General features: G+C 50.1%; 1 protein-coding gene and 2 non-coding genes across 3 annotated transcripts in view; all 3 read left to right on the top strand.

Moving 5' to 3' along the window:
* ESPNL (espin like) overlaps positions 1–14,807 on the top strand; it is a 33,519-nt gene extending 18,712 nt beyond the window's left edge. Inside the window, exons 6-7 of the mRNA XM_051991749.1 lie at positions 10,058–10,294; positions 13,220–14,807. Of these exons, the coding sequence (XP_051847709.1) occupies positions 10,058–10,294; positions 13,220–14,710 (1,728 nt within the window). The 3' untranslated portion in view covers positions 14,711–14,807. The remainder of the gene's footprint in view (positions 1–10,057; positions 10,295–13,219) is intronic.
* A 4,097-nt stretch (positions 14,808–18,904) lies between these two features.
* TRNAF-GAA (transfer RNA phenylalanine (anticodon GAA)) lies at positions 18,905–18,978 on the top strand. The gene has a single exon. It is a non-coding gene; the product is annotated as a tRNA-Phe (tRNA).
* Positions 18,979–19,510: 532 nt separating this feature from the next.
* TRNAF-GAA (transfer RNA phenylalanine (anticodon GAA)) lies at positions 19,511–19,583 on the top strand. Its single transcript has one exon. It is a non-coding gene; the product is annotated as a tRNA-Phe (tRNA).
* The last annotated feature ends 6,947 nt before the right edge of the window (positions 19,584–26,530 follow it).

The raw sequence follows: 26,530 nt of genomic DNA, 5'->3' as shown, positions 1-26,530 counted from the left end.
TGGGAAAACAAAGGCAAACAATACACTCAGACTATGTGAACCTACCCAGATGATATAGTCATCTGCCTCACTTTCCAAGGAAGAGTTAGTAAGGATAAATGACCAAAGATTTCCCCCGATGACTAAACTACCACGGAGGTCAGTGTCCAGTCTGTTTAGGTGACTCAGGAACTCAGAACTCTGAGTCTTTCCCAGTGGCTAACTGCTCTGATTCCAGCTGACTGTAGTATCCATTTCACATCAACTAAATGGTAGGGGTGCTTATGTTGGGAGTCAGATTTCCCTCCTCGGGGCATTAAGTTCCTGCCCAGGCAGCTGAAAAAAAAAAAAAGAATGCTGGGCTTCCTAATACGGTACTATTTTCTATTCTCAGCCTCTTTTAAAAGCCCACTGGGGGCAACGTTTCCTACTAGGGCGATACACTTTGCCCAGCATGTCAAGCCCTTAAACTCCAACACATTTGTGAAAGATATGCAATTTCAAACTTTTTTTTCAAACTTATTACCATTGTCTCTTCTCCAAGGAGAATCTACTATCTGCCCACTTTGCTATTCTGTTCTGTGTTTTCTTGGCATAAGCAACTGGGACGGTCAGGATAAATAAGACTTTTATGAAGTTTTAGGTTCCAGTATGGAAATTGTAGGAGTGAAAGAGTGAGTGAGAGAGATCTTGGGCACTCCAAGTGTGAACCCAGAAAAAATCCATCCAGAGCAATCTGGAGTGAGTGAGAGAGGCCTTGGGCACTCCAAGTGTGAACCCAGAAAAAATCCATCCAGAGCAATCTGGATGTTGTTGGCAATAATTACATTATTATACAATAATTATATTCAATTTTATTCAGCTGGCATTTCTTAAGTGCCAGGTACTGGGGATCCATAAGCAGAAATGAAATAGTCCCTGCTTCCAAGGAGCAGACACTACTAAGGTGAGGTGAAGAACAATAAATACACAAATAAATGAATGCATAGCAAAGACAAATAAATTTGTTGTTGTTGTTGTTGTTGTTGTTGTTGTTTGAAAAGAGAGGAATTAAGGAATCATGAAAGATAGGCCTCTTAACAGAGTCATCATCCAGGGGGCACATTCAAGGGCATTAATGACTTTGAGAAACAGAGTTGAGCTAGTGACGCTGGCATGAGGGCAAGTCTATTCACATGGGGAGATGTAATGTTGTGTATAGACTATGGCAAGTCTATTTTGGCTGTTTTGGCTGGAATACAGAATGCTGGAGGAGGAGGAGAAATAGGAAATCTTTCTGGAAAGATAATAGCAATTATAACTCAAATCCCTCATCATCCTGGCCTGGAGTATTGCAGTAGCCCCCAACTAATCTCTCCAGTTCTGGTCTTCTCTATTCCCATCACCTCATTCTCTACAGGACTGGCAAAAAAAAAATCTTCCTAAAGCACACATCTGACCATGTCACTCCCCTACTAAAGAGTTATCAATGGCTCCCCATGGACTCTAGGGCAAAATATGAACCATTCAGCTCAGCTCCTGCCTATATTTCCTTTCACATGAGAAACTTCCCTAGTGAGCAGAGCAGGATTCCCAAGGAGGTTATGTTCTCTTGGGAGCCCTGCATCCCTTTAAAGTCTGAGCATCTCAGAATTACTAGAGCCCAGAGACATCGGCTTTCATGTGGGCCGGCCCTGTCCTCTGGCCCAGCCCAGACTGAACAGCGGACCATTTATGTCCTTCACTGGGAAGCAGCCGCTCCAGGCCTCCTGCCTCCTGGCTGGGCATCCTGCTTAGGAGAGGGCCATAAGAGCCGGGTCACCCGGGGCTTGTAACGGAATCTCAGCGGCCAGGCTTGATTTCAGGGTTCTCATCAAGTGGGGCATGATTTTCTTTGGTCAGCGGCTTATGTTACCTCCCTGGTAGCCCCTGCATAATGTATGCCAAGAGCCAGTCAAGGTGCCAAAGTCCCTGGAAAGAAGAGAGAAAAAACTAAGGCTGGGAAGGAGAAGGCAGCCAGAAAAGACCCCCTGGCCAGCCACAGGGTGCCAGCCTGCCCACCTCAGTCAGGGGCCCCATAAGCCGCCATTTACCCCAAGGCCAGACAGCCACAATGCTCCAGTACCCAGAACTCCCCCAGAAGCCTCCCAAGCGATGCCCTAAGAATGGCTGCAGCTCTGGGGAGCTGTTCTCAGTCGGGACAGCCTGGGTTCTAGAGCTGCTCCTGGCACACACTAACCACATGAGCCTGAGTGAGCCCCCCACGCCGGCACTTGCCCTCAGCCAAGGTTTCATCCCCTGCAGGTAGTCTGGGGAAACCTTTGGGCTCCTCAAAGAATTGTGATTGAAATGCACAGGATTTCAAAGGAAGCAGATTGGGGCAGCTGAGTGGTGCAGTGGATAGAGCACCAGCCCTAAAGTAAGAGAACCTGAGTTCAAATCTGATCTCAGACACTTAACTTAACCTAGCTGTGTGACTCTGGGCAAGTCACTTAACCCCAATTGCCTCAGCAGAAAAAAAAGAAAGAAAGATAGCCATGGATTACAGTTGGCAACGAGAATGTGCCCTTAACAAACTGACCCCATTCCCTAGTCCTTCTGGGAGGGTGGCTGGGATGGCGAATTTAAACTTGGAATAGGAAGACATTTTGCCTCTGACACTCACTGACTGTGTGACCTTGGGTTTTCCCTTGGGCTTACCCTTCTGGACCTCTTTTCTCCAAATCCAAAAGCATGAATTGAGTACCACTGTCCCTTTCTGAGAGATGCAAAGCTCTGCCTCCCCCGTTCCCTGTGGCCCCTCGCTTTTGTGAAGCTCAGTGGAGAACATGTTTGTAAGGACCTTTGCGAACCTTCGGAAGCCACTGAGAAAGTGGTTATCATTAGCAATTGCTCCTAAGCAGGGCAATTTTAGGGCGGCTCCTGTTAATCGCTTGAGGAGGCCTAGGGAGGAGCTGGGTCCCCCTGATTCTGAGGAAGCATCCTCTCCCATGCAATCTTTTCTCTGGTCCACGTGGCTGGGGGTGGGAGGGCAGGAGGAAAGATTGGGACCCAGAAGGGAGCCCTGTCCTCCGGTCCACTGACTGAAAACTGAAAACCAGGGAGTGGAAGCTCCTGAAAGCAGGAACTTGTTCTTGTTGGGGGATTTGAAAATACTCCTCAAAAACCTGTTTCTACTTGATTCAGCCCATCAAGCTACCCAGCAGTCTCTGGGATCTGAGCCCATCTGTACGGTGGGCTGGTCGTCCCTCCAACTCGGAGTCATCTGAACGTTTGACAAGTCTGTGGTCCTTGTCTATCCCTTCTGTCATCCCTGAAACAAAAGTTTCACCCCACGCCCCCAAACCAGGTTTGCTTTGTTGTGCATCTCCCTCAGGGAGACAGAGTGGGCTCCTTGAAAATAGGGGACTCCCCCTTTTCCTTTTGCCCCCCCAGAGCTTGGCTAAGAGCGAAGGGCTCGGTTTGTAGTCAGCATGTATGGAATGAATGCTTTTCCATTCAAGTCAGCAAGAATTCATTAGGAGCATACTCTGTGCTGGCTGCTGGCTATACAAAAACAGCAGAGACATGAACCCAACTCTCACAGGCTTAGATTCAGTGGGAGAGATAGCATGTAGCCTAACTTCCCTCCTTTTCTCCCTCCCTCCTTCTCTCCTCCCTTCACCCTTCCTTCTCTTCTTCTTTCCCTCCTTCCCTTCTTCCACCTTTCCCTCCCTTCCTCAGGGCTCAGACCCCGGCTGCTCCCTTCCTCCTGCCCCTCTGCCCACCCCAACTCCCTGGCCCCACAGAGAGTCATCTGTGTGACAGGCCCAGTGGCCCAGGGCCAGTGCACGGATGATCCATGCCCCTCTGTGCACATGGCACCCTCCCTCCAGGATGGCCTTTTCTTTTCTAGGCCTCTCGAAAATGAGGGGATTGATCTCTAGGAGTTTCCAGTCTCACGATCAAATGGGATAATATCTGTGAAGCACTTGGCCAGCTTGAGGCACATAGTAGGCGCTTAATATATACTTGTTCCCTTCTCTATGGTCCTGTGCCCCCCCTCCCCCTGCTCACCCCCAGGATTCTGGCCTGGCCCGCAGAGGTCAAACCCAGCCCCTCACTGGGGCTTCAGTTAGTCAGCGACAAGCATTTGGTAGGCGATTAGCGTGTACCAGCTTTGGCCCCGTGCCCGCCTTCAAGGGGCTCCCTTTCTAACGGGAGAGAGGGCCAGTCAGTAATTGCGAACATATAAGATGAACCCAGTAGAGATGGAAGGCACTCGCTAGGAGGCGTGGGGAAAGGTGGGCTTGAGAAGGCGGAGGAAGCAGGAGCATCGCTGGGGAAAGACAGAGGTGGGAGATGGAGGAGCAGAAGGAGGCTGACGGAGTCTCTGAGGGAAGAGGCCAGGCCTTGGGGGCCAGCCTTCTTCCCATGAGCCCCCCGCTAAGGAAACACCGGCTTCAGATCCGGCCCACCAGCATTTGGGAGCAGGCCTGCAGCCCCAGGAAGGCAGGTCCCTTAGCCCAGCCGACTTCTAGGGCCCTACTCACTTCCCTGGGGTCATCCTGGAAGATCTGACCTTCGGTGCTTCCAGGATTGGCAGTTTTCTCCCAAGGGAACTGCCAGGCTCCCTCCTGACAGCTTCAGGTAAGAGATCCAGCTCCGCATCCCACAGAGAGCCAGCCACCTGATACTGATAGCCCGGGCCTTCAAATATTGATGGCCTGCTGAGCCTGACTCCCTGACCCCCGTCCTCCCCGGAGGAGGCTGGTGCACGGCATGATGGGCTGGCCAGGCTGGTGGGCTGTGAGGTCCAGCTTCTCCTCCTCACGGTGAGTGGTTCAGGGCTGACCCTTCCCCTGAGGTGGCAGCTGGGGGGCCGCTCTTCTGTTCCTCCCCTCAGGCTATGTGAGGGAAAGCCAGCACCCTCAGGGGCTCCTTAAATGGGCTTCTTCCCCTGCCTTGGGGTCTCCTCCTCCCCACAGGCTTCCCAGTCCTTTCTGTCATGTTTTGCCTTTGGATGGCCCTTTAGGGTCTGGGGGGGGGGAGGGTTCACCTTCCCTGGAAAGAGCCCTAGTGGCTCCTGCCGCTCCCGAGTCCAAGAAGTGCTGAGGGTTAAGTTTCACTGGCTCCTCTCCCGCCTCCTGGAAGGGCAGGATGAGGAGGACTGGGAGACGTGACACTTTTCCGTCTACCGAAGGCACGGAGAGACTGTTTCTCCGGGGAAAGCCCACAGGGCCTGCACTTAGGACACACCTGGTCTTAATCCAGCTCTGACTGTCACTAGCTGGGGTAAGTCAACGAACCACTCTCATCCTTGCTTCCTCCATCTATAAAATGGGCAGCAGCCAGGCTATGTGGAGCCAGAGGAGCAGGGTTCAAATGTGGGCTTTGGGTGACATTGGTCCAGTCAATCTGGGGGCTCAGTTTACAAACTGTGACATTAGCCTGAGGGAGCTCTCCGTCCCCGGCTGCTCTCTGTCCAAGTCCAGAATCAGACCAGTACTGGACAGCAGTGGGGTTAATGCCCCAGAAGCCCGGACTCCGTCCCTGCTCCCCTTACACACTGGTGCATTGGACCCGTCGCTCGCTGCTTCGGCCTTTCTCCTCCAGGTCTGAGCTCTAGGCAGGAGCTTCCCCTCAAAAGGGGATGATGGGACCAGGAACGGAGGTCAGAGGGATGCGTGGAGAGCTGGATGTGGAGAGGGGGCTCTTGGGAGGAGGGGGAGACTGGGGCCGGGGGTCCCAGTGGGTCTGGGAGCAGCTCCCCAAAGCAAATTGGTTCTGGGATCCACACATTCTCACCTGTCTCATGTTGTCAATGAGCGCTAGTTACTAGTCTATCTGACGTCTGGGTTTCAAATGAAGTGGTAACTAGGATGGGGCAATGGGGGCTGTGACTCAGAGTGCTCTTGGGGGCACGTTTCCTCCCCAAAGAGGAAAAAGGAAGAGAGGCTCTACTTCTTCAGTGGATTAGCCCTAAGGAGTGGGCAAGGACAGAATCCCCTGGGCTGTCCTAGTCCCAGGGAGGACCAAGGCAGTGAAAGTGAACAGCTCCTGGGAAGACCATTTGAAGATGTCAGTGTTAGATCTGCCCTCAGAGAGGGCACCTCGGTGCCCCTGGCCATCTGGGCATAGAGCTGGAGCTATTCCTGGAACCGAGCAGCACTTTGTTAGACACAGACATCCCCTGGGTGAGGGGGGCCTTGGAAGGACCCCCCAGGACTTTCAGCCATAGGAAAGGGGCACTTTGGGGTTCTGGGCTCTTGAGGGTAAGAGGCCAGGTAGATAGACTTTTCCTACTTCTGTGCCAGGACAGGTCACGGACTGAGAAGTGACGCCCCCTTTCTCAACGACGCTCCCGTCCCCCGGTCCCCGAGTGGATTTGTCCTGGTTGTGGGGATTCCCACTTAGGGCTCCTGCTAACCAGTGGAAGCTCCAGATTCTTGCTGGGGTCCTCTGGGGCTACATTTCAGGGTCCCCGGGCCTGCAATCCACTTTGGGGAGCGCACCCTCCGGGATGAGCTCTCGGTTTCCATCGCCCCTCAGGGAATCAGCCCCGTCGCCTCTGGATATCGGAACCTCACAAAATGTTCGGCAGGAGCCACCTCGCTCCGAAGACCGAGTCGCTGCAGAGATGGGGCAGGGCGTTAAAAATGCAAGAGGGGTGAAGAGTGCGCTAGAGAACGGAAGCCTGGCCCCACGGTGGGGGGGACAGGGCCGAGCGGGCGCCACGGCCCGGTCACCCGGCAGCAGCTGGGAAAGCCGTGGGTGTGCTCTGCGATTTGGACCCTGGAGTCCGAGAATTTCAGCCTTCACCCCTCCCTCCGATTGCAGGAGTTTAGGGTGGTCAGAGGTTGGTGCAAACCCAGGTCCCAGGCTTTTTGGAAGATGTTTGGGGAGAGTAGAAGCTCTATTTGGGCCAATCGGACCCGACGATCCACACAGCGACAGCAAAATCGAGCACAGCATCCGGGAGGGGGCTGGCTCCGTGCAGATTGACCCAGAATGCCCCACGCCAACATTAGCTAGGCTCCATTGAGTGTTTGCTTATTTTATTAGAGATTTCAGGGGCGAATTTGACCTGAATTCAAGGCTAAACCAGACAGAAAAGTTCTTGTTTCTCTAGTAACTGGAGCATCTAAAGGGGAGAGATCAAAGGCCCAATTTATGGTCTTTACAGAAATGTGGATGCTTGGGATGGTGACAGCTGCAAGTTAGCAGGCTAAAAGAAGGGTTGCCTGGGCTGCTTCTCTGCGATCCTGATGCCTCCACTTCCCCTGCTGGCTAGGCTTGGGGCAAAGTCAAGGTCAGGACTGGGAAATGGGCCTGCCTGGAAAAACTTGGACTCGTTCTCACTAAAGTGTGAATGGTTGAGATCAGATCCTTATGGGAAAGTGAAAATGAAAAGTGAACCTACCTGATTGTGATCAGGGCCTCTGCCCCGGGGTTTCTTACCTTGTGGTTTCTGCACTCTCACTTAATGCACCTGCAGGCATTCAGTCGGGGGTTCCAATGCCGGCAGAACGGGACCTTGTCCGAGTTTGTTCTCAGGGCTCCTGGTGCCCCCTTCCCCCATATGCAAGATGGGCTTTCTCTGTCTCCGGGTGAGCAGGGTCCTCCCCGCTTTCCCTGTCCCATTACCAAAAGCTGATCTCAGAAAAGATCGGATCTCAATCATTTCCACCCTAGTGTGAATGAGTTCAACGTCTCTGTTTGGCCTCTGAGCCCACGCTAGGGGCCAAGGAACCACGACGTCACTTGGCATCTTAGGGGACTGCTGGGGCTCTCGCCTCCATTTTATAGATAAACTGAGGGAGAACTTGCCAATGGGCACACAGATGGCAAGTAACACCCAGGACCTCGGCATTTAGATCAGAGAGCTCTCCAAGGTACCACGGGAGCAGGGGCCCAAGCCCTACGGCTGAAATGATGCAGGAAATCCACACACAGAAGAACTTCTGGGGTGGAAGAAAATGACATTTATCCTGTACTCAGGACTTTGCAAAGCCCATTTACAGGCACTTACCTGTATGAGGTAAGTTCTCCCTGCCCTGCTTCACACAGATCCTTTTTTGTCCCTCTCTTTTGTATTCAGGTAATGTGTGTGTGTGTGTGTGTGTGTGTGTGTGTGTGTGTGTGTGTGTGTGTTTACTGTATCTGACTATGATTTAAAGGTCTTTAAGACAAAAAAGGCAATTAGATGGTGCAGTAGAAAGAGCACTGGTCTCTCAGGAGGACCTGAGTTCAAATCCCACCTCAGACATTTAACACTTTCTAGCGTGACCCGAGGCAACTCACAACCCAAATTGCTTAGCCCCCAAAAAAGAATCACCAAAAAATTAAAATAAGACCCCCCAAAATCAGCAAGATCAAGCAGCACATCCAAAAAATCTGATCTTATTTGTGAGCGACTTTCTGTCCTACTGTCTTTTCCCTCCCCAGTCCATGGGGATCTTCTTTGTTTCCAGTTCTTTGTCACCAGAAAAAACATTATTAAAATCTTCTGGCATATTGAGAGCTTTTGTTTCTGTCCGTGACCTTCTTGGGGGACGTGGGTAACTATGGGTTAAAGTTACAGAAATCATGTCATGTTCCTTGCATAATTCCCAAGCGATTTCTTAAATGGTTGGACCAATCCACAGCTCCACCAACAATGCACTGGCGCACTTGTCTAGAAGTTGGGGGTAGGTACCTTCATTGGTAGAAGGAGGTTCCTATATGATGAATGACAGATTTGAGCAAGAGAATGTTTTGCAATTATTCATCTGTGTACATGTGGTTTTCCCTTGTAGAATGTAAGCTCCTTCCGGATAATCTAATTCAACTCAATTTAGTTCCATTCAATTCTTCCCTATTACTTATTGGCTATGGAATCCAGGATAAATCAGTTAACTTACTAGGTACTCGGTGTCATCATTTACAGTGCCTTCCTCCCTCCCTCCCTTCTTTCTTCCTTCCCTCCCTCCTTCTCTCCCTCCCTCCCTTCCTTCTCTATGTCTCTGTTGTCTCTTGTCTCCATCCCTCTCCCTCCCTCTCCCTCTTCATCACAAGTCGCTGCATAAGGGGCTGTAAAAGTCTGTTGATTGAGGTCAGTATTCCCTGGCTTTTGATCCTTACCCTGGGATGCTCATCCCTGTCCTTGTGTCTCTAGAGAGAGCTTTGACCACTAACCACGCCCATTAATGCTTTTTGCTTCTTTTTGACTTGGGCAGCGAACACCTCGATCCACAACCAGAGTACTTGGCTTGATGACATGCTCCTAGAGGCATCGAAGGACACGGGCGATTGCGGCCCATGGAAACAGATATTGCCTTTGAATTGCTTCTAAATTTACTGCTCTTTTATTTCATTAAGTGCCATCAGGTGTTCTGGGAGTATCACTCTAACCCATCATCATCACATGAACTGGAAACTATCTGTCAACAGAGAGGCTGGAGCTGGGGCTGCTTTGGGGCCTCATCCTTCAGAACCTGGAAAAGGGGTCTCAGCTCCGCCCCCTCCTCCAGGATTTCCCTCCCCTCCCTCAATTTGTAAGTTAATGATGGGCTGGGAGACAAGACAATGGTTATAATCCTTAGATGCTTCCTGGAAGTGAAACCCTGGGCCCGGCTCCGCCTTTCTAGGGTTTCTTCTCTATGAAATGAGGGAGTCTGGGAAATCTGTGTCCTTTACTAACTTTTCCAAGCCCTATCATCTTTATGCTGCATCTGCACGAGGGGCTGCAGCTACTATGCTTTCATTTACAGTGGTAAGCTGCGCTGGATGTAAACAAAAAGATGCCATGAAGTCCCTGGTTGCAGGCTGACTCTCCCTATCTCTTATGATCCAAGTGCGCAGTGGCCACTCCCATAAGGATCCCGTTGTTGGCTGTGTTCCAGGGTCCTTTGCTCTGCCTCCTCCTTCTCTGCCCCTCCTCCCAATTCATTTTCACCTTTCACTGTAGAATATCACTAGAGCATCACTCCCATCCCGGCCCTTGCATCCAGGAGCTGCTTGGAGGCGTCTACACAGGATTGACTCTCCGAGGGAGATAAATCCCAAGATCCTTAAGTTCAGGTGGCTCGACCCAAACCTTTCCCGGCTCCCTATTTATTACAGTCTGGTTCCCTTCAAGGTTGCCACGATATACAATGAGGAGAAAGCCCCCGAGCAAGGGAAGAAGATGGAACCACTGAATGACAGCAAGGATGGCCTCGTCTCCCTTCCATTGGAGGAACTGAACCCATCGGACATCGATGCTCTGGTGCCCACCGAGGATGAGAATGGCCACTCTATCCCAGAATGGAAACGACAGGTTATGGTGCGGAAGCTGCAGGCCCGCCTTTGGTCGGAGGAGATGACAGAGGGGAAGGTACAGTGCTTTCTGGGAGAAGCTGGTCAATGTTTGACCGAGCCAGGGTTTATTTCTCTCTTTTAAAAAATTGTTTTTAATATACATAGCTTTATGAGTCATGTTGGGAGAGAACATTCAGAACAAAAGAGAATAACCATGGGAGAGGAAAAAAAGTGAACATAACATGAGTCGATTTACAGTCTCCTTAGTGGTTTTTCTGAAAGCGATGGCATTTTCTGTCCAAAGTCTATTGGGCTTGCCTTGGCTCACCGAGCCACTGAGAAGAACCGAGTCTTTCCTAGTTGATCACCACACGTTCTTGCTGTTACTGTATACGCTGTATTCCTGGGTCTGCTTGTTTCGCTCAGCATCAGTTCCTGTAAATCTTTCCAGGCCTTTCTAAAATCAGCCTGTTCATTTTTTATAGAACAATCATATCCCATTGCCTTCGTACACCACAGCTTGTTCGGCCAGTCCCCAATTTGGGGGCATCTGGTCATTTTCCAATTTTTTGTTACCACAAAAAGAGTGGCTATTTTTGCACATGTGGGTCCCTTTCCCTCCCTCCCCCCCTTTATGATTTCCTTGAGACCCAGTAGAGACACTGCTGGGTCAAAAGGTATGCAGAGTTTTATAGCCCTTTGAAGATAGGCATTTATTTAGTGCCTACTGTGTACCAGGCACTGGGGATACCAGCTGAGAGAGATCGTCCCTGCCCTGAAGGGGCTTACATTCTAGGGGAAGAAGCCAGCATACAGTGGAAGCTGAAAAGATAGTGGGGATGGTCAAAAGTACAGTTAGGAGAGTTGTGAAGGTTGAATGGTCTGGGCCCCTCACCAAAATGAGATCCCAGGAGGAACTCCTTCCCGGGAGAAGGAGGCGGTTATGGCAGAGGGTTGTCTCAGGATGAGAAGGCTGCAAGGATGGATGGATGTCCCAGCCCCGTGGGGGCTACAGTGGCAAAATGAAACCAATTGGGAGAAGATCAGATTCTCCTGCATTGGGTGAGTGTGAGAAGAGGGGATGGGGAGGCGGTCTGTGTCATGCTGGAACAATCAGAATCACAGCATAAAGCAAGGCAACAAAAGATCAGGGTTAGGGCTACAAGTAACACAGGTCTCAGGAGGCCCGGAAACTGGTGGTCAGAGTGGAAGCAGGGGGTCAGGAATCAGATTTGCAGTTAGGAGATGGGGAGGAATACGTCAAGCCTGGAGCTCTAGAGGACATGCTGTCTAATAGACCAACAACGAAGAGACATCGATGCTGAAACAGGATCTACCCCAGCCAGGAAGCCTCTTCCACTTCTCTAACTGGAGCCCGGGGATCCACAGACTAGAAGGGAAACGTGAGAGTAGGGACCAGTCATCTAGGACAAAAGAAATGGCTGGAGCTAGTGGAGGGTCAGTGAGGAGGGGATATTCCCCACAGATGGGGTCCTCTTCTCTAGAGGCCATTTTCCTCTGGAAAAGAGGGTGCAAATGCATCATTTGTCTTCTAAATGAGAAATTTATCAGCTCTGATCCTGGAGAGTGAAGCCGATAAAACTTTGGGAAAGTTCCTAATCCCATTCTGGGGAACTGAGGAAGCAAAGGAAACCCATGCAGACTTTGGATGTGTTGCTCTGAGTTCTCCTACTGTGTAGCCCGATACATTTGTTCTCTATCTCCCTCAATCTTGCTCCTTCTGAAAACTACCTCAGAGTCCCGCTTAGTCCCTCGAAAAGCCCAGCCCACGAGCCCCCACCAATGTTTCCTTTACCAGACCAACCAGAGGGCACACTTTTTCAAAGTAGAAGGCAGCATTAAACAGTCAAGCAACATAAGTAACAAAGAAAATGTCTAACACGGAAGGGATAAACTATTCCACAGATGACCACACCACTGGAGGATCTATTGTGCAAATAGAGTGCCGTCGCAGGCGGCGCAGTGGCTAGTGCTTATTAGCTGTGTTATCCTGGGCAACCTTCTGTTTGCCTCAGTTAAGTGGGAATAATAACAGCACCTACCCTCTAGGATTGTTGTGAGGATCAAATGAGATGATAATTGGAGTGCTTAGCAATAGTTTCTGGCACATTGTGAGCATTATATAAATGTTAGCTATTATTATTTCAATTCGGAAGAGCACTGAGGGTCTTTGCTTAGGGGAGTATCTCCTCTATAAAGAGACTTTATGGGTTTCTTGTCAACGTATCCAATAGCCCAACAATAAGAGCCAAGGTGGCCCGTAGCAGTGCCCAAGTTGACCATTTGCCATCAGACAGAACCGGACGTTTGATGGAGAATCATCATCTTATGAATGATGTCGGGTGTCTGCGGTTGTTGGCACCGACCTGATTGGCTCTGTGGTTTGATCATTATTTGGAAACCTGTCCCGGTGATGACCAAAACACTGAAGGGAGCTCAAGATAATGAGATCCTGGCAGCCATTTTAAAATGGCCTTAGAAGTCAACCCAAGGACCCCGGAAAAATGGGACTGGGAGAAAAATAAGTAATGAAGGGTAATTACATTCGGAAGCTAGGGATGGAGAGAAGACTTTGGTCATTCTCTTTGCCCCCAAAAGATGATCTGGATTCATCTAAGATGGAAGGTAAATGGGGAAAATGGCCACGGATGGCACAGAATGGGAAAGCGGGAAGGGGCGAAGTCTTGTCTTGCCGGAGGGGGTTCCTGTGACCCCGAGAGTACTAATTCATTTTAATTTTGACCGGAAATCTACCCGGGGTTCATAAGAAACGTCCCCTTCCTCATTCTTCCCTCCCCCAAAGACTAAGTAAGGACCTAGTTCCCTATACCGAGCCAGGGGTGGGGAGCGGCTATAATCCCTTGCATTCTAAAGTGAGGGAACTGCCCAGGGGCCTGGAAGGCAGTTACCAGTTAGGAGGGCTAGAAGGGGACAGTACCCCGCCCCCACCCCACCCCCTCTTCTCTCTCTTTCCCGACAGAACAGCGGCAGCGACCCCCCGGATTTGGGGGACTGGAGGTACTCTCAGATCCACAACGCCATCCTGGGCCCCTACGGGGAGCTGCTGACGGAGGATGACCTGGTCTACTTGGAGAAGCAGATCGAGAAGCTGCAGATGCGGAAGAGGTGCCAGGAGTACGAGTGCGAGCTGGGGCGCCTGGCCGAGGAGCTCCAGAGCCTCCTCCCGGCCCCCATCGTCAACATCACGGTCAACAGCCGCTTCCTGAGCCCCGGGCCGGACAAGGGGGCGGCGGCCCCCGGGGGGGCGGCGGCGGACGAGGGCCAGGCGCTGCCATATTGGTGCAGCCACATCTCGGGGCTGGTGAAGAGCATGGCGGGGCTGCTGAAGGGCGTGAACGGCTTGGCCAGGCCGAAGGAGCCCCCCGCCCCCGGGACCTCGTTCAGGGTGCGGGGGGGCGCCGCGGGCCCCTCGGGGAGCAGCGCCGAGAAGGAGATCCTGGAGTGCGGCGTGTCGGTGAGAAGCCTCCGGGACAACTTCGAGAAGCAGGCCGATCCGGGGCCGGCCGACGGCGGCGGAGGCGGGAGGGGCCCGCCGGAGAATCGCCCGGGGGGCCCCTGGGAGGCCGGGGGGGCCGCTAACGCCCCGGCCGCCGAGAGGCAGGCCTCCGACGACCCGGAAGAGGCCAGCGACTCGGGCATCAGCTGCGAGGAGGCGTCCTCCGAGGCGGGCACCTGCCCGGGGCCCGCGCCCGAGGCCCTGAGGAAGGAACGGATCGTCATGCTCTTTCTGAGTCACTGGAAGAAGGCGGCCTACGCCCCCGCCCTGAAGACGGCGGCCAGGAGGACCCTGGCGTCCTCCGAGGCCGGCCCGCCCGCGCCGCCCCTCCTCCGCGAGCCCGCCAGGTTCGGCCAGCTGCTCCGCCAGAGGAGCGTCATCTCCCAACTGCTGGGCAACTGGAAGGACGTGATGGCCCACGTGCCCGCGCGGCGCCCGCGGCGCCCGAGCCGCCCGCCCGTCACCTACTCCCCCGAGATGTTCGTGCCCCGCGCGGACGGGGAGCCCGTGGACTACCACAGCCTCAGCCTGGACCTCTTCATGCTGGGCTACTTCCGGCTCCTGGAGCTGGAGCTGCCCCCCGACGAGCGCAAGATGCGCCACCTGCTCTGCTTCGAGGTCTTCGACCACTTGGGCGCGCACAGCTGGGAGACGGTGCGCAGCTTCCACAAGGCCGTGACGGACGAGGTGCAGGCGGGCCGCCGCAGCTGGAGGGACGGCTTCGAGGACATCAAAGCGCGCTTCTTCGGCGGCGGCGGCGGGAGGCCCGGCGGGGGGCCGGAGCCCGGCCGCAAGTCGGGGCTGACCCCCGTCCGGCCGCCGCCCGGACCCGGAGCCCGCCCCGAGCCGGGCAGCTTCGGCAGCTTCGGCAGCCAGGATGTCTGCGGCTACATCGACAGGAGCTTCGCCTTCTGGAAGGAGAAAGAGGCGGAGATCTGCAACTTCGGAGACTGAGGCCGCCGGGGCCGCCCCGGGCTTCGCGTGGGTCTGTGCGCGCTCCGGGGTGTTAGAGACGGAGCGGGGGGACCCGCCCGGGCCAGCCCGAACCTTCGGCGGGCCGGCCCCGAACCTCCCGCGGGCCGCCTTTTTCTCTCTCGTTTCAGCGTCTGTGGAGGGAGACCTCAGAGACACCATGCCTTTCAATTTGCAAATATATTAGCCCGGTTGGGCTGGGAGGAGAAGCATGGACTGTGACCTTCTCCAGGCCCCTCTGGTTCCCGGATGTCAGGGGCAACTCTTGGTGTGGAAGCTCTCTCCACCGCAGTCAAGTCGGCTCCTCTGGAGGCTCCCGGAGTGGTCCTGGTGCTGAGAGTCACAGAATTCCCAAAATGATCCTTCCCCCTCCCCCCACAGGCCCCCTCTCATCACAAAGCCTCCTAGTTGAAAAGCTCCCCAAAGATCCCGTAACCATCCACCGCTGACCAACCTTTCACTTAAAAGATCTCCAGGGATGGGGGAGAGGGGAAGGCTTCCCTATATGTCCTGAGGCCATTCACATGGTCTGGAAAGTGTGGAAAGAGCGCGGCCTGAATTTTCATCTTACCTCCTTCACTGCGAGATCATGGACAAATCTCCCTCATCGCCTCAGTTGCCTTATCAGAGAAATGGGAATGCTTGTGCGCAGTTGTAAGGAAAGGGCTTTGTAAATTTCAGAGCTGTAGAAATAGGACGATATTCCAATTAAGGCAAAGAATCGAAATCTAGCTTTCTGCACAGAATTAAAGGCATCTCTTTGCAGCGAGCCTTAGATTCTTTAAGACTAGTCCCGGTTCTCACCCACCACGCTCCAGCCATTAAGCGAAGTCTGGTCCACAAGCAGTTACTAAGCAATCCCTACATGTCAAGCACCCCGGCTGAGAACAGAGAAAGGCAAAAGCCATCCCTCCCTGCTAGATGCTTACAGTCTGGTGAGGGAGACCCCCGTGCACACAACTGGGTACCCCAAAACTACCTGCAGAGTAGTTGGCAGGAAATCAGGGAGGGGAGAGCATGGACAGCTCAGCCTTTTCTTTTCAGAGGTTAAACTTTTTTTTTTTTAATTGAAGCTTTTTATTTTCAAAACATGTGCAAGGATAATTTTTCACCACCGACCCTTGCAAAATCTTGTGTTCCAATTCCCCCCCTTCCTCCCACTCCCTCCCCAGATGGCAAATAATCCAATATATGTTAAACATGGTAAAATATATGTTAAATCTAATATATGCATACATATTTCTATATTTTGCTGCACAAGAAAATCAGATCAAAAAGTTAAAAAAAAGAGAAAGAAACTAAAATTCAAGCCAACAAGAACAAAAGAAGTGAGGATACTATGTTGTGGTCCACACTCAGTTCCCACAGTCTCTCTCTGGGTGTAGATGGCTCTCTCCATCACTGCCCAAGTGGAACTGGTTGAATCCTCTCATTGCTGAAGAGAGTCTCGGCCATAGAACTGATCATCACACGATCTTCTTGTTGCCGTGTACAATGATCTCCTGGTTCTGCTCATTTCATTAGCATCAGTTCATGTAAGTCTCTCCAGGTGAGGCTCAACTTTCAATTCTTTCCCTTCTGTGGATCCAGAGACACCATGTTTCCCTCCCTGTCTTGGTCACTTTCCTGTGGACACTAACCAACCTAGAAATGTCCTTCAAAATATATGGTGTCCAGGACTGAACACAGCACTGAGGATTTGCTCAAATGAGGAGAGACGGTGGCAGGACCCTCTGCTGCCCATAATGCCCCTCTTCCTGCCCCCCCATCACCCAAACTGCTTTTGGCTGACAGATTGTGTCCATCAAAAACCCTGGATCTTTATTTCAAACTGAATTGTCATCCAACACGGCAAGCATGATGGCCAGCTTTGGGTCATTTGCAAACTTGAAGCAGATTTTCTTTATGCCTTTTTCCAAACTGTTGATGAAAATTTTAATATAAGACTAATCTGCCTTGGTACATGGATCTGTACATGTATATACATATACATATAATGTACAGGTAGAGATATATAATGTGTGTCTTTGTGTATACACACATGCACACATATATGTATGAACACATACACACATGAAGTTAAAAGCAGAATTTGGCCACAGACTGGTAAGTGTGAGCGTGAGGAGCCCGGGGTTACCCCGCGGCTGGCAGTCTGACTGACCGCGAGGATGTGACAGTAAAGGAAAGGCCCTGAGATCTGTTGAGCCTGACGCCTATGGGACCATCGGTCCAAGATGTCCCAAAGGCAGTGGGTGAGGTGGGACTGTAGCTCAGCAGAGAACCTTGGGCTGAACAGATCCAAGAATCCTTTGGAAAGAGGTGACGGTGGGAGCTGGCAAAGTCACTAGGCGTGAGGACAGAGAATGAAAAGGGAAGGAGCTTAGGAAAAGGTCTTGGGGGACACCTTTGGTGATGGCAGGACAGAAATGAAGAGTCAGTGAAGGGGGCAGCCAGGTGGCACAGTGGATAGAGCACCAGTCCTGAAATCAAGAGGACCTGAATTCAAATCTGGTCTCAGACACCTAACACTTTCTAGCTGTGTGACCCTGGGCAAATCACTTAGCCCCAGTTGCCTCAGCAAAAAAGTCAGTGAAGAAGACTAAGGACAAAGGGGAGCAGAACTGAGAGTGCAGGAAGGGCAGGGTTGGGATCTACATTGGACAACCACTTGTTAGGCACGGGATAGTGGGGGTTCCTTCCGGTTATGGGTTAGACTAGGTGCCTGCTAAGGTTCCTTTCCATCCTCAAATTTGATGGTTTTGGAAGACCCCGGCTCTGAGTATCTAAGTCAAAGGCAAGATCAAGCATCGCCTTGTTCAGACTGCAGTGGCCCCATCACAGTCCATTTTCCTCTCACTGACTCCCTTACTCCCTGCCTTTTTTGCCTCGTGTTCCCTTGGAAGACCAGAGATTCAACCATATGTGCTTTTATGCATGATTCAATGGGTACACTGGAAAGAGAGTTAACTCATATCAAAGAACTGCCTTCAAATCTTGCCTCTGAAGCTTCTAATGGTGTGATCTTGAGTAAGTCACTTAAACTGTGATGGGTCTCAGGTTTCTCCTCTGTAAAATGATGGCCGCTCCTTTCTAGATCAATGAGTTCATATTTATTTAGTTAGTCCATTTTATTTTCATTTAATTCAATTTATGAAGCATTTACAATGCACAAATATTCTATTTGGTATTGGTACACAGGCCCCAAATGAATCACTTTCAACTCTCAAACGCTCAAATTTGCATGCTACTAGGGAAAACAACATATAAATAGCTAAATATAAAATATTTACAGAATGGGTTAATCATTGAAACTTGGTGGGATGAGGATCCGGAATGAAATCTGACTCTGGAAGCTGATACCTTATTCTCAAGGAACAATATTGGTTCAAAGGATGAGGGAGGGATAAAGGATGACATGTTTCTTTTAAAACATTTGTATAAGGAGATCTAGGAAGAGCTGGGGGAAGGGTTGAATCGTGGTCAGCCTGTTCAAGTATTGAACAGGCTGTCCTTTGGAAGAGAGATGAGCTTTGTTCACTTGGCCCCAGAGGGCAGAATTAGAATAATGGGGAAAAGTCATGGAGGGACCACTTGAGGCTTGATGTGTCAGGAAATACATCCTGATCTTTTTTTTTTTTTTTAAGCTTTTTATTTTTAAAATATACGCTGGGATAATTTTCCATCATTGATGCTTGCATAGCCTTGGGTTCCAGATTTTCCCTCTCTTTCCCCACCCCCTCCCCTAGATGGCAAGTAATCCAATATTTATAAATTATACATGTTAAAATATATGTTAAATCCAATACTTATACAATTATCGTGCTGTACAAGAAATATCAGATCAAAAAGAAAATGAGAAAGAAAACAAAGTGCAAGAGAACAACAAAAAGAGTGAGAATGTTCTATTGTGACCACACTCAGTTCCCACAGTCCTCTCTGGGTATAGATGGCTCTCCTCGTTACAAGATCATTGAAACTGGTCTGAATGGCCTCATAATACATCCTAATCTGGGGGGCTATTCCAAAGTGGATCCCAAAGTGTGCTCCCAAAGGGATTAGAGACTGCCTGGCTTTATTGACCTCCGAGGGGTCTTCCGGCTGGGAGATTCTGAGTCTGAGATGCACAAAATGGCAATCGTCACCCTGATCCCTCCACACCGGAGACTATCACAAGGAGCCGAAATAGCTCAGTTGGAAGAGCGTTAGATTGAAGATCTTGAAGGTCCCCGGTTCAATTCCGGGTTTCGGCTTTGGGGGAACATTTTAGACAGTCTGGTGCATAAAGCTCTGGACCGGGAGAGGATAGACCTCCATCCAGGTCAGTCTCTTATTAGCTAGTGCCCTTAATGACTTCCAGCTTTTGTTTTTTTGTCTGTAAAATGGAGGATTCTAATATCACTCAATCACAGGGATATTATAAAGCTTAAATGAGAATCTATGTGTCTGCATGTATATGTATATGTCCTTCTACACACATATATGTATAGGTAGATATTATCTTTGTCACCTTCAAGGTGCTGTAGAAACATTAGCTATTACAATTATTCATGGGAGGGTGGAACATAGATACTGTATCTTGGAAGTGTTCGCTGCTGCATAGAGAGAAGGGTCCGGGGAGTCTATAGGATGCACCAGAAAGGCCGGTAGTCATTAATGCATCTTCTTTAGTCTCATGTCCATTCCATTAAACTCCATCGATTTCCGGGGCCGAATCAGTGGGTCGTGCCAGACTTTGATGTAACAACGTTCATTTCCAGGTCTCCTGCACACGGGTTGCTGGGAGCCGAAATAGCTCAGCTGGGAGAGCGTCAGACTGAAGATCTGAAGGTCCCTGGTTCGATCCCGGGTTTCGGCATTTCGGAATATTTTAGGCAGGTGTAGGTGGTGCACTGGGTAGAGCACGGGGCTGGGAGTCAAGTATTCTCAAGTTCAAATCCAAACTGGGGTGCTAACTAGCTAATCCTGGGAAGAAGTGGTGAGAAGGCTGCTTTGGAGGAGATGGCTTTTCTAGCTGTAAATGCAGTTATTCTGTGAATAGTGGGATGTCACAGAGCATTTATCTGAAGTCTTCTAACTTAGCCTCCCTTGTTCATCTCTCCGCAGGGGACTCTGGGTAATTTGTCTCCTTGGCTTCTCCTCGCTAACCTCCCCCCACCCTAGTAGACCAGGGGAGGGCAGCCAAGTCACTGTCCTTGTGGTACCTATAGCCCCTCCCTCCTCAGATCCGGGCTGCCGAGATGGTTGGGTGGCCAGAATTGGGAGAAGGGGCAGAACAGGAGAATTTTTTTTGCTTTTTTTGGTGAAAAGAAAATCTAGCTTCTCCCCACCTGTCTGTAACTTGACAGCACGGGGCTGGTGATCAGACCTTCTGGCTCATTGCAATTTTATTATCAGCTTCTGGTACAGTGAGAAGGGCGGGCTAGATTTAGAGGGAGAGGTTCTGGGTTCCAAATATACCTTTGTCCCTTGCGAGGTAAGTCACTTGACCTCTAGGAAATGAAGGGTTTGAACTAGACGCTTCTTCCAACTCCAACTCTATGATCTGTAGATGAACGAGAAGAAAATGAGAATCAGTTCACACTAAGGAGACTTCCACATGACTAAGGGAGACCTAGAAAGCAAGGTCCTGTGAAAGAGCCCTGGCTGTTGAATTGGGGGACTTGGGTTCAAATCACGCTTCTGATGCTTACTGGATGATCTTGGTATCTTCACTGATCCTCAGTTTCTTTCTCTGTCAAATGAGGCGATTGGCTCTCTGAATTAATCAAGGCTGAGGCTGTGAGCCCAGGAGTTTTCATTGAAGCAAGCAGAAGCCAGAGAATAATTTATGCAATACAACATCATAAAAAGAAATCACTCGAATATCACGAAATATGGAACACGTTGTAAACTTTAAAGCTATAAAAATACTGGCTAGTAGTAATAGTGAGGGCAGCCTGGTGGCGCAGTGGATAGAGCACTGGGCTCCCAGTCAGGAGAAAGCTGAGTTCAAATCTAACCTCAGATATTTATTAACTGCGCGACCTTAGGTAAATCACTTTGCCCCATTTGCCTTGGTTTCCTCATCTGTAAAATGAGCTGGAGAGGGAAACAGCACTTCAGTGTCTCTGCCAAGAAAACCCCCAAAGGGGTCGTGAAGAGTCAGATATGACTGAAAATGACTGAATGACAAAAGCGACTATTGGGGATCATGAAGAGTCAGATATGACAAAAAATGACTGAACGGCAAAAGCGACAGTGAGCATTTACACAATGCTTTAAGACTTGCAAAGTGCTTCACAAATATTTCCTCATTTGATCCTTGATAACTCTAGGAAGTCCCATTATTGTCCCCATTTTACAGATGAGAAAACTGAAGCAGACAGAAGGTAAATGATTTGTCCAGGATCACACAGCTAGTAAGTGGCTATGGCTGAATTTGAACTCTCCTCTTCCTGACTCCTGTTCCTGTGCTTTCTGCCCTGGGGTAGACCAGCAGCCTATTGAAAGACTTAACATTGACCAATATAATGATCGAGCAAAATCTCAAAGCTTGTTCGTTGGAAATAAAATTGACATGGAAAAAGAGAGGAAAACAAGCACAAAGATGTAACTCTTCTTCCTTGGATGCTAACCCTTTATCCACAGTCTCTCCCTCACTGAGGGAGCTGTATTACTTTTGATAGGCCACTAGAAGGCGCATGGCTACTGTCCATTTGGTTCTCTTATATACATGGCTAAAGCAGGAATGAGTTTTTTTTCCCCTTCCCAGATTAATTAAGATTTTTAAAAATTAGATGAAAAAGGGGATTTTTTTTTTTTTGCCTCAATCGCTACTTGGCCTGAATCTCTGAACTCGTGCGGTTTCAGGTAATTTGAGATCTCTTGAAAATCTTAGCTTAAAAAGGCCACAGTCTCCCATTTCTTCCAGCGTCATTTCCAGTCGTCTTGCTCTATGTCTGGCCACTGGACTCAGATGGCTCTGGAGGGGAAAGTGAGGCAGGTGACAGCCCTCCATGACTCAGATCCAATTCACTTGTGTGTCCTGCCGTCACCTCCCTGAGGTCATGGTCCTTTTTGAAGGGCAAACATGGATGCTATCATTGGAAATTTAATTTTTGGAGGGAGGGCGACTTAATCATTTTATTAACAAGACCAACAAGTTATTAAATTTAAAAGGATGTCATTTGGCCATCTCTTTTAGATCAATCAGAGCAAAGAGAAATACTTCAAGGGTTTGTAACTATGGGACTTGTGAAGGAGAGCCCATGTGAAAGGAAAAATGGAAAAATGGGTGGCGCTTGACAAAAATCAAAGGGGATAATTCCCTTTGAGAAGTAGACCTCACAGATAAAAAAATACAAAGGTAAATAATGGATGTGTCCCTTCTTCTAGAAACATCTTTTTTTAATATTTTGAAAATCTCTTTTTAAACTATAACTTTTTATTGACAGAGCCCATGCCTGGGTAATTTTTTTTACCACATTATCCCTTGTACTCACTTCTGTTCCAATTTTCCCCCTCCCTCCCTCCACCTCCTCCCCAAGATGGCAAGCAGTCCTATATATGTTAAATAGGTTACAGTCTATCCTAGATACAATATACTGTATTCTCTTGTTGCACAGGGAGAATTGGATTCAGAAGGTAAAAATGCCCTGGGAAGAAAAACAAAAATGCAAACAGTTCACACTTGTTTCCCAATGTTCCTTCTCTGGGTGTAGCTGCTTCTGTCCATCATTGATCAATTGAAACTGAGTTAGATCTTCTCTTTTTCGAAGAGATCCACTTCCATCAGAATACATCCTCATACGCTATCGTTGTTGAGGTATATAATGATCTCCTGGTTCTGCTCATTTCCCTCAGCATCAGTTCATGTCAGTCTCTCCAGGCCTGTCTGAAATCATCCTTCTGGTCATTCCTTACAGAACAATAATATGCCATAACATTCATTTACCACAATTTACCCAGCCATTCTCCCATTGATGGGCATCCATTCATTTTCCAGGTTCTAGCTACTACAAACAGGGCTGCCACAAACATTCTGGCACATACAGGTCCCTTTCCCTTTAGTATGTCTTTGGGATATAAGCCCAGTCTTCTAGAAACATCTGATGCAGTTCTGTGACTCTGGTGTAGTCTGTTCTTCTCCAGCTCAGATCACTCGTTTCCTACAAAACTGGTCTCAAAGCAATTTGGAGCTCTGCCCAAAGGGCTATCAGACTGTGCACACCCTTTGATCCAGCAGTGCTACTACTGGGCTTACGCCCCAAAGAGATACTAAAGAAGGGAAAGGGACCTGTATGTGCCAAAATGTTTGTGGCAGCCCTGTTTGTAGTGGCCAGAAACTGGAAATTGAATGGATGCCCATCAGTGGGGAATGGCTGAATAAACTGTGGTATATGAATGTGATGGAATATTATTGTTCTGTAAGAAATGACCAGAAGGATGATTTCAGACAGGCCTGGAGAGACTGACAGGAACTGATGCTGAGGGAAATGAGCAGGACCAGGAGAACCTTATACAAGACAACAACAAAATTAAGTGAGGATCAACTGTGATGGATTTGGCTTTTTTCAACAATAAGATGATTCAGGCACAGGTCCTGTGAGGGAGAGAGCCATCTGCACTCAGAGCGAGGCCCGTGGGAACTGAGGGTGGACCACCACCTAGCATTTTGGCCTTTTTTCTTGTTGGCTTTTTTCCTTTCTCATTTTTTCCCTTTTCCATCTGACTTTTCCTGAGAAGTGTGATCAATGTGGAAATATGTATAGAAGAATTGCATGTATTACATGTATTGGGTTACTTGCTGTCTGGGGGAAGACGAAGGAAGGGAGAAAATTTTGGAAAACAAGGTTTTGCAAAGGTGACTGTGGAAAACTATCTTTCCATGTTTGGAAAATTAAAAGCTTTTTTTTTTTTTTTTTTTTTTTTTAAGAATTAGTCTTAAACAAAACAAACTTCCAGTCACTGGAAATTTCACCAAGATCCTGTGGGAGGTAGGTACAATTATTGCCCTCATTTGAAAGATGAGGAGCACGGGGTTCTCACAGAGCGTGGTGCCCAGGGTCACACAACTAGGAAACACGTAAGGAAGGATTTGAATTAAGTGTTCCTGACGCAGAGCCTAGAATGCTCTCTACTACCACCCTGTCTCAAGCGCCCACAGACGTTCAGTGTAGACCATCCATGGGGACAAAAAGTCCCTGCCACTTATTACATGCTGCTTAGAAGCACAAAAAGTGCTCATCCCCACTGACTGGGCGGCCTAAGGTGCTCCCCTGAGTTAAGAGGAGGAGGAGGAGGAGGAAGAAGAAGAGAAAGGAGGAGGAGGAAGAGGAGGGGGAGGAGGAGGAAGAAGAGGAGGAGGAGGGAATATAGGAGTCTGGCCACATTGGTTCATAAGAGGCCCCTGAAGATGAACATTTGCAGTGATGATGTTTCCTATAAATCAGCTGCAGGTTGGTACAGGACACCAGGGTCTTCAGATGCTCCCTCCTCCTGACTAGAGAAAGTGTGCTTCCTCCCAGCAAGCCCTGGGGCCCAGTATGGGGGCTGGGCTCTGAACTGTGCTCTTCCCAGTAGGTCTGTTATTCCCAGGAGAGAGCCGGGTGTCCGGGCCTGGCCCCGCTGCCCGCCGAGTACTGAGCAGCAGAGGGCAGAAAGGGGAGGAGGCACCCCTGGAAGTGGCAGCCGCCACTGTGCCCGCTGGGCGCTCCAGCCCCTGCCTTTGCCCACCTTTCTCTGCTACAGGGGGAGGGTCTTACTGATCTCTGCAAACACAGGGAGTGATGGAAACGTCCTGCCAGAGTCCCCCCGAACCTTCACCACTACCAGGCTGGAAGGGTTAAATCCCTATTGGAAGTGATCATTGGTCCTCCCCCGCTCCTGTCTTCCCCTTCCCCCCTTCCTCCCCACAAAAAAGTCCTTTAAGGAAAACCAAAGAAAAAACAACAAAGTTAGTGGTGATTCCCCGCAGCTGGGAGGAACCAGAGCTTCTCCCAGAGAGGTAGCAGCCCCCCTGTCTGCTGGGCCCCCACGGATGCTGGGGGTGGGGCTGTCCCTGTGGGGACTCCCCAGGAGGAAAGCCATCTTCTGTCTATTTGTATCAATAAGAGTAAACACAGAGGAGAGGATGGGAAAGTGAGAAAGTCTCCGACCAAGCTCAGAGCTCGGACCCTTTCACCGCCCATGAGGAAGGGAAGTCAGAAGGGATAGTAATAACCATTAGTCTACCCGACCTGGACAGAGTGTGAAAGTTTGGTCTTTTCACCAGAGAGAAGCAGGAGCTGGGGGGAGGAGAGCGAAAGGGAGAAGGGAAGAGGGAGGCATTTGGGGTTTGTCTGTGTCCCCCTCCCTCCTACACACACACACACACACACACACACACACACACTCACACACACACTGGGTGACTCTGAGGTTTGGAGCTTCCTCCCAGGAGATGTCCCAAAGTGCCTCTGGAGGGAGCGACGACCGACTTCGCCAACCTTGGCGTTTCTGTCCGTTCTGCGCTGGCCGGCATCCTCCTCCTCGGAGGCCTCCAGGCTGGATGGCCCCTGCTCGGGGGTGCTGGGAAGGAGTCCTGCTCAGGGGCCATCTGCCTTCACCTCTGCTGCTCAGGGCCCCAACGTAGCCGCAAAATATCCCAATACTCGTGGGAAGATGTTCCCGGAGAATCTCTCCAGAGAAGCCAGCTCCTCCCAGAGAATGGAAAACCAAACAAACCCCAAACCGGGGACTCCATTTCCATTTAAAGTCTAAAATCCAGAGGGTCCTGTGGGGGAGGCTGAGCCCTGAAACTAAGCCTTCTCTGGGGGGTGAATGTGGGCGCCGGGGCCAGGCGGACTCTGATCCAGGTTATTTATATCGCACTTTCTGTCTCGGGTCCCACTGGGCAAAGCGGCTGGAGAGATCTCAGGTTGGCGGCTCTCTGGTGAAGAGTTCATTGGCTGTTGGGTCCTAAACAGGAAGGGGAAGGGCCTAGAGAGACCAAACTTTGCTCTGAAGAACTAGACTTCCAGCTTTAGGCCCACCCACTCCCACTTCCCTTTAACCCGGCCCGACCCTACTTTGTTTCTACTTGATTTAATACGCTTCAATTCCATTCCAGATTTCAATTTAATCACAATTCAGTCCCCAAAGACAATTCCCAAGAAGAGGAAGCAGGAGAAGGCGCCTTCCCCGGGGCGTTAAAGTTCCAAGAATAAGGAGGGGAGCTGGGAGAGGAATGAAGCTGTGGGCGGCCGGGGAGACCCCTTAAAATGGAAGGCCTCGGAGGAAGTGGCCACTGTGAGGAAGGGCTGTAGGGCCAGAGTGGCTGCCCGTCCGTTTCCCATTGGGACGCTGCTGCGATATCTAGCCCAAATCTGGGTCTCCGACCACTTAATGTTCAGTCTAGGGTCCTTCTGCTGCCTATATTGGGTCTTAACTAGATTCAGGGAGGTCTTTAGTGGCCACTGAGTCTAATCCCTTCATTTCTCAGGTGATAAAACAGCCCCAGAGTGGCTAAGTGACTTGCCCAGGGTCACACGGCTGAGAAGTATTTGAAGCAGATTTTGAATTCTGGTCTTTCTGGCTCCACATGCTCTATCCCACAGGTCTCCGAGTGGATTCTAAGTTCCCTCAGAGTGGGGATCATGCCCTAGTACCTTCCTTCCCCTCCCCCCCCCCCAAATAATGCTTTGTACACACACACACACACACACACACACACACACACACTCACACAGTAGGGATTTTGCTCACTTGTCCCCACACTCTGTCTGCCACTGCTGGGCGTGTGGCTTTAAGAGCCAGCAGCCTGGCCAGAATCCCTCGGTGTCC

This window comes from Antechinus flavipes, chromosome 3, assembly GCF_016432865.1.
Source record: "Antechinus flavipes isolate AdamAnt ecotype Samford, QLD, Australia chromosome 3, AdamAnt_v2, whole genome shotgun sequence".
Lineage (NCBI taxonomy): Eukaryota > Metazoa > Chordata > Mammalia > Dasyuromorphia > Dasyuridae > Antechinus > Antechinus flavipes.
Note: the sequence above shows the minus strand (reverse complement) of the source record. Positions and strands in the feature narration are given on the sequence as shown.